The 7,855-nt window shown below is 40.1% G+C and overlaps 1 protein-coding gene across 1 annotated transcript in view; it reads left to right on the forward strand.

Moving 5' to 3' along the window:
• Nucleotides 1–1,325: 1,325 nt before the first annotated feature.
• LEKR1 (leucine, glutamate and lysine rich 1) overlaps nt 1,326–7,855 on the forward strand; it is a 210,991-nt gene continuing 204,461 nt past the window's right edge. The window contains exon 1 of the mRNA XM_030887649.2: nt 1,326–1,373. Within this exon, the coding sequence (XP_030743509.1) occupies nt 1,326–1,373 (48 nt within the window). The remainder of the gene's footprint in view (nt 1,374–7,855) is intronic.

Raw genomic sequence — 7,855 nt, forward strand, 5'->3', positions numbered from 1 at the left:
AGCAGCCCTGGTGGCACTGTTGGATAAGTATTGGACTGCTGACTTCAAGGTCTGCAGTTCAAACCCACCAGTTACTCAGGTAGCAAAGGGAGGCGTCTGCCCCCATAAAGATCTACAGCCTCAAATACCCTATCTAGAGTAGTTATGCGTCAGAATTGAGTCCATAGCAGTGGGTTTGTCATTTGGTAGGGGTTGGTTCAAGCCTTTCAAAGGGAGGGAAAATGTACATCATATTAATGGACAAGTAGGAGCTGTCCACAGTTCAGACATTCAGACATTCCTAGGGACTGCCCATATAAGAACACCCTTTACTAATGCAACTGGACTGTCTTTATTCCACATTTCGGAAGGATTTAAAAACAAATGCTCCTTCAACCTCTGATTTTTATGACAATGGTGATAACAGTTTTATTTTGGATAATTTTATTAGGAAATAAATAACAAAAAATGCCTACATGAAAAGTAGATAAGGGGGAGCAGGGAAGGAGGGGAAATGAGGACCTAATGTTGGGGGTTTAAGTGGAGAGAAAATGTTTTGAGAATGATGTACAAGTGCGCTTTACACAATTGATGTGTGTATGGATTGCGATAACAGTTGTATGAGCCCCTAATAAAATGTTAAAAAAAAAAAAGAAAAGTAGATAAATGTCCATCTTTGATAAGCCTGACACTTTCCTTCCTTCTGATGCACTGATGACTTTTCTCTTCTTGAATACCCACATGCCATATTTAATCTGGTCCCTCAAAGTATTTTTTTCTGTACTTTATCATTCAAACAAGCATTCATGTCACAATTTATTCTTATGAGCTGAGTTAAAATACTATATTTTTTCTATGAGGGCAACAAATGTATAAATGTGCTTTATACAATTGATGTATGTATGGATTGTGATGAATTGTATGAGCCCCAATTAAAAAAAAAATTTTTTTCCTAACAGCTTTTCAGGAAAAAAAACAACCCACTACAACTTGTTGCAACTGAAATAAATGAGCCTATTTGGAATATGAAAGTGCTCCTTATTAAACCCCCATAGAAATTATTACTAGATAAGTTTTGAAGAAATAAATCTCACTCCAGATTCAGCAATCATTCTCTATCATTCTTTCTTATTCTGTTGGCCTAACAGCTGAGAGGACCCCTGTTATACCTTCTCAGTTACTATTAATGAAACATATATTGAAATAATTTTCACTGATTCATCTCAAAGAACTGGGAAAAGTATCCTTTAATTTGGATTTTCTTCACACTATTTCCATTCTGATTATTGGCATCAATGTTTTTAGATTAATTCACGTCAGAGCTCCCTCAGTATCTTTGGGAAACTATGGATCGTCATGTGCCCATGCATGCTTTACCTGAAGAAATCCAAAAGGTATGACTTTACTGTAGCACAGCATTAGGAAAATTGTAGCAACCAGAGAATTCTAAAACAGGAAAATGAATTCAGAGCTTTAATAGGTATTTTACTGAATTGGTTGTGTGGGGAAGGACAGATTGTAGGATTCAGCTCAGTCAAAACTCATCTGTTTCTATGAAAGTCGACAGGTGATGTATATCATTTCAGTCCTGTGTGTAGGTCTCTTTATGAAGATCTAGGCAGTGAGTTAAGCCTTGAGCTACTAGCCACAAGGTTAGCCACCAGGTGAAGCCTCTTCAGAGGAGAGGAGGCTGACTGCTCCCTGAAAAGATTCACAAAGCCTCAGAAAGCAGTTCTGTTCTGTCCTTCCGGGTCACTCTAAGTTGGAATCGGTTTGATGGTAGTGTGTTTGATTTGGGTTTGCATATAAGGGTCTATTTTAACTTCACCTGTGTGAATTCTCACCATTGACCACGTGCCAGATACTTTTAAACCCCTTTAAACAGCAACTCCTTTAATCTGCTCAATAACCTCTTCATTTTCATAGATCCTCCATTCCTTTGTCACTTCACTTCTATCCTCAGGCAGAAACTTTCTCCCACATTTAGTTTGACAACCCACATGTGTAAAAAAGTTTATTAAAAAAAAAATCTCTTTGGAAATGCTTGGCTTAATTGGTGAGTTAGAACCTTAAACCTGAGCTATCATTACTCATTCAATTCTTTTCAGTAAATCCACTGTCAACCCTTAGTTAACCACCAGGCCATTCTATTTTAATTAAAAATTGCAATGCGCTCCCAGATATGCTTTTCCTCCTGGTGCATGTTGCTTTGTGCTGCCTGTTATCATTAGTCATGCCATTGATTTCACTTGATGGTTATTGTTACTGCCTGCCCTTCAGACCTGCGTAAACGAAACTGCAATCTAGGAGGAACTGGAAAGGACCTCTTGTTATCAAACAAGAATTTTTAAACCATTACCCCTAAAGTGCTTCACCTTTGAGTTAGGCATAAGCTAATGAACACAGAGAACTTCGCTTTGCTTACAGTCTCTTGAGAAATGATGCTGTGTTTGAAGGTACGGAATGTCCTTCCATTCTCCTCAACTGAGTTATTTCTTTTTACTAGTGTAGGTGTGCTAGAGTTGAAAACCAAAACAGAAAAAAGTACCCTAGAGGAGACAATGCCAGCATTTTGGATACTAATCATCTGTCAGGATGACTGAAAACCAAACTTGCTGCCACCAAGTTAATTCCAACTCCTAGTGACCCTATACGACAAAGCAGAACTGCCTTTGTGGGTTTCTGAGCCTGTAATGCTTTACAGGAGTAGAAAGCCTTATCTTTCTCCCTCGGTTTTGAACTGCCGACCTTGCAGTTAGCAGCCCAATGTATAACTCCTATGCCACTAGGGCCCCTTTCTGTCAGGAAGAGGATGTGTAATCACACAAATAACAACAAAACCTCTGTAAGGTAGTGTATGGTTTTTATTCATATGCCCGTATAACTAATCTGTGCATTAGACTGGAGATGGGGGAGACAGGAGTCCCTGTGTACTGGGGTGGCTGAAGGGTACTCCGTGCAAGTGGAACTAAGGTTGGCTTTCGAAGACTTGAGTCTTGGTATAGACAGATGGGGGAAGGCACCAGAAGTTTAGCAGTGAGATAAATGGGTCAAGTTAGAGAATGTTTAACAAGTTAAACATTCAGTATTTTAAAAGAATAGCTATTTTTCAGTATTTTAAAAGAATAGCTATTTTGATAAACGTTTAATGAGTCTTTTCTCATGCTTACAGTTCTTTATAAGTAAATTGTTTTTAAAATGCAAAACCAAGCATTTCTTAAGTCTGCAATTACATCTCAGAGAAGGAATGGCCTTTGGCCAGATAGTGCAGAGGCAGGGGCACAAGGAGAAATTGAGCTGCCGATGGCCCAAGATACGCATTCCAGTCATAGCCCTGCCCTGCTGAATGCTCAGTGTTGTTCGTGGTGGCCTGTCTGCTCTCTTTGTTAATACTCTTGATTCCAGATTTTCACTGCCCTAGAGCTGTTTGTACAACAAGTATTATTGAGAGCCCATTATGTGTCAGATGCTATCCTGGTTGCCTCATTATATCCTCATTTTTCCCCTCCCTCCCCGCTCCCTGCTCCCTCATGAAGCTTTGATACCTTATAACTTATTATTTTGTCATGTCTTACACTGTCCGGTGTCTCCCTGCACCTACTTTTCTATTGTTTGGCCCCCAGGGAGGGAGTTATATGTAGATCCTTGTAATCGGTTCCCCCTTTCTACCCCACCTTCCCTCTACCCTCCCGGTATCGCCACTCTCACCCCTGGTCCTGAAGGATTCATCTGTCCTGGATTCCCTTTGTTCCAGTTCCTATCTGTACCAGTGTACATCCTCTGCTCTAGCTGGATTTGTAATTGGGATCATGACAGTGAGTGGCAGGGTGGGTGGGAAGGTAGGAAGCATTTAAGAACTAGAGGATAGTTGTATGTTTCATCGTTGCTATACTGCACCCTGACTTGCTCATCTCCTCCCGGCAACTGTTCTGAAAGGGGATGTCCAGTTGTCTACAGATGGGCTTTGTGTCCCCACTCCACACTGCGCCTCATTCTCAATTATATGATTTTTTGTTCTTTGATGCCTGATACCTGATCCCTTTGACACCTCGTGGTTGCGTAGACTGGTGTGCTTTTTTCATGTGGGCTTTGTTGCTTCTGAGCTAGATGGCCGCTTGTTTACCTTCAAGCCTTTAAGACCCCAGACGCTATATCTTTTGATAGCCGGGCACCGAGAGCTTTTTTGGCCACATTTGCTTATGCACCCCAAAAGCTCAGTCTTTCAGAGTTAAGTTGGCCATCTCTTTTTCTGTATCTCTTTACCTGTATTTGACTTCTCCAGTTTGTCCAAAATTTAACTTGTTGAACTAGTGATCATGAGGCCATCCCTGGGTATTGAATAAATCACTCTTCAGCATCATAGAGCACACTCGGTTTGCATAGAACCATGCTAAATAGAGAGATATAGCTTGTAGTGCAAACAGGAGGAGTTCAGTTTAGAACCATGTTGTTTTAAGATGAAGAAAAACAGCTTGGAAATTGTGCTCCATTTGTAAAGAAAGGCTTGAGATGGGGACACTGGTGTGGAGTGACAGAGGCTTCTGTTCAGTTAACACTTCGTGTTCATTTTTCATACTAGTTTCTCTTCTAGATCGGCTCCTACTGTGTGTGTGTAGGCAAGGATCCAGGGAAGAAAAGAAGGTGAAGAGAGACTTTCTGAATTGCTTTTGCTCTATGGACCTGGGATGGCTGATAAACTCGAGTGTGAAGATGACTGTGCTGCTATATGATTCATAGCAAAATAAAGTGTAGTAGAAAAAGGAGAGTTACAAGACAAATGTACATATGAGTACCCAAGAGAAAAGGTGTCAGAGAATGATGATTACAAGCTAACCTTAGAGAACCCATTGCCTGATTGGAATGCTAAGTTGGTTAAAGCATCTGCTGGTCTCAGAAGGAGTGATTAATCTTCTGATGCCCATTTGCAGGTCTTTTTGTGTTTTGTCCAATTTCTGATTAAATATAGAACACCTCTCAGACTTCCATGCAGGCCCACGAGCCAGACGGCAAGACCATGCTTCCTGTCTTTAGCCGCTGGTCGATTCTCTAGTTTACTTCTGTGTGCATTTAGACCAGAGGCTCGAGCTAGCGCCTATCTAACCAGCAGCATTTCTCAAATTTTCATCTGAAAGTAGGGTGCAATTGCAATGATGGTGCAGTTCTGTGGTTAAGGTTTGATTGTCACAAGGTAAAGGGAAAACATCATTCGTGTATTTATGAGCAGAGTAATAATTCTGTTTCTCTTCCCCTCAGGAATGGCAATCCGTTAGAGAAGCATAGACCCATCTTCTCACATGAAAGCAAGGAACAGTTTTCCTTTTGCTGTTTTTGCTAGAGGACACATGCAGACGCTCAAACACTAGCAATACACCAGTAGAAAAATTAGTCATTTTGCAAAAGTGAAACTGATCTCTTGTTTCTATAAAGAGTGACAAAATGAGCACTTGTTATAAACTTTAAGCTTCAGGAGGTCTTTATTAACACAGGACACAAAGTAAAATAAAGAGACTAGCGGTGTTTATTTTGCAAAACAGAAGTGGCAGTGCAAGGACCGGGGAGCACACTGTTCTTTCTGGGATAACAATCCCTTTCCCCAGCAGTAACAGCTCATTTTGTCCTGTTTCAGTCAAGTAATTTTAGTCCTTTGGAACTCTGAAATGTATTCAGAATAACAGTGTTATATTTCCAAGCACAGATTGTCATTGCCAGAAAAAATAAACTTAATTTTCCAGGTCATTTTGGGCCACTGTGGGTAGGGTGAGATTTTGTGTTGAGTTAAAGTAGAGGAAAAGGCACAGAGAAAAAGGACCATGGGAACACTAGCGCCTCCCCTCCTGCTTTGAAAGTAAGGATCGGCACGTGCTGCTTGCATGCTGGGTTGTTCGCACTTTCTGTTTTAAAAGCTGGTAGATGACAATGGATGTATGTATGTATTGTGATAAGAGCTGTATGAGCCCCCAATAAAATTATTTTTTAAAAAGGGCTGGTAAGTGAAATAAATAGGAAGTGATATAGTTTTTAGTGAAGCCATTCACTTAAAATTGTGACCTAAGGTTGTTTATTAGGAAAGACAGTCATTTTAGTATATAACTATAAATCTTGAATAGAATGGTATTTATCACTTTGTAGTAAAGAACATTTTTTTTCTGGCTGGCCATAGAGGTTTCCTAGTGGAAAAATAGGCATATGAGACCTAGCTATGTCCTATGTAATTAGTATATGAGGTCAGTGTGTTTTGTCTTTATGGAGGAATCTGTGGTATTTTAGTCCTACATTGACTTATTTTTACCACTGTTTCTCTTTTTTAATTAAGCATTTTATTTTTAGAAGTACTTGGGAAAATACTAACAAGCAATCTCAAGTCCCTGTGCCTCAGCCTCCTCCAATAGTAACATCTGGCAACACTTTTGGAAGGTATCACGACCAGGATATTGGCATTGATGCAGTGAAGACATGTAACAGGTCCATCACAACACGCCCCCCCCCCATGTGCCCCTCATCTTTGTTACATGCACTGCTATTAGAGAAGTCCCACAGGGGATGACGCTAATGGACAGAAATTTATTCTCTTTCGATTTAGGAGTACATTCAGGGTGTCAGATCTCGGGGAAGGCTTTCTTTCTGTGTTGGCTTTAGGGAAAAGTTTTTCTTAAATCTCTTTTCATCATCTGTGGGCTTGGTGTCCTTTGGAGATCCCTGTATTTCTTGGAAGCAATCTGCCTCTGGTCCGGGGGGGTCCATAGCACAGTGACCCCAGGTTCAGAGTCCATGGGTCATGTCTAGCTCAGCCTTCTTGGTGGTAGTGAGGTTTCTCTGATCTCTGCTTATTTGTTTAATCTTTTTATATTTTAAAAAAGAATGTCTCAAGATACAATCTAATCCTCTAGATTGTACCCTGCCTTATTAATGCAGTGGCCTCTAATTCTGCATCACTACATCAGCCCATAGGAGAAGTCGATCCAGCACATAGGATAAGTCGATCGGTTTACCAAGTGGAGGATAAGCACATAATCCTGGGGAACATGACCTAGCCAAGTTGGCATATATTTTGAGGGAACACTATTCAATTCAAGCATTTTCCACCCCTAATTCATAACCTCGCCAAAAGACCCAAACAAAATTCACTGCCATCGAGTCAATTCTCACTCACACAGTACTATAAGACAGGGTAGAACTGCCCTGGTGGCTTTCTGAGACTGTATCTCTTTACAAGAGTAGAAAGCATCATCTTGCTCTGGAGGAGTGGTTTGTAGTTTTGAACTCCTGACCATTTGGCTAGTAGCCCAAACACAGGGGAAGCTTCAACCTCACATGTGACCCATGGACTTGTTCATTTCTAGAGCTGTCTGAGCTCTTTTCTTCATATAAATTTCTAAGAATACTTGTATAAGCTTCACTAGTTTTGCTTCTCTAGAGAACCTAGTCTGATATACCACATGAATATTCTTTTAGGTGAAATGTCTATATATGTCTTTTGAATTTTTTGCCTTGTTGAGTTTTGAGGGTCTTTTATTAGATACCAGTCTTTTGTGAAGGTGCATTTTTTCTCTTCACAGGGGTATTTTGAAAAATACAAATTTTAGTTTTGATGTAACCCAGCTAATAAACATTTAAACCTTTGGATTATGCTTTTAATATGAACTTTAAAAATTCTTTGCCTAGTTTGAATCCCAAACATTTTCTCCTAGATTGTTTTTTCCAAAAATCATATTTAATATCTAAATTTAAGTCCATGATATACTTTGAGTTAATTTTTGTAGAAATGAGAGGTTTAGGATGAGGTTCTCCCCCCCCCCCCCCCCTTTGCTCTAGCCATTTCTTGAAAGTCAACCTTTACTCCAGTAAATCGCTCTTGCGCTTTGTGAAAAACCAAGTA

The sequence above is a fragment of the Echinops telfairi genome, unplaced genomic scaffold, assembly GCF_000313985.2.
Source record: "Echinops telfairi isolate 266 unplaced genomic scaffold, ASM31398v2 ScPeMD7_7420;HRSCAF=8458, whole genome shotgun sequence".
NCBI classification, from domain to species: Eukaryota; Metazoa; Chordata; class Mammalia; order Afrosoricida; family Tenrecidae; genus Echinops; species Echinops telfairi.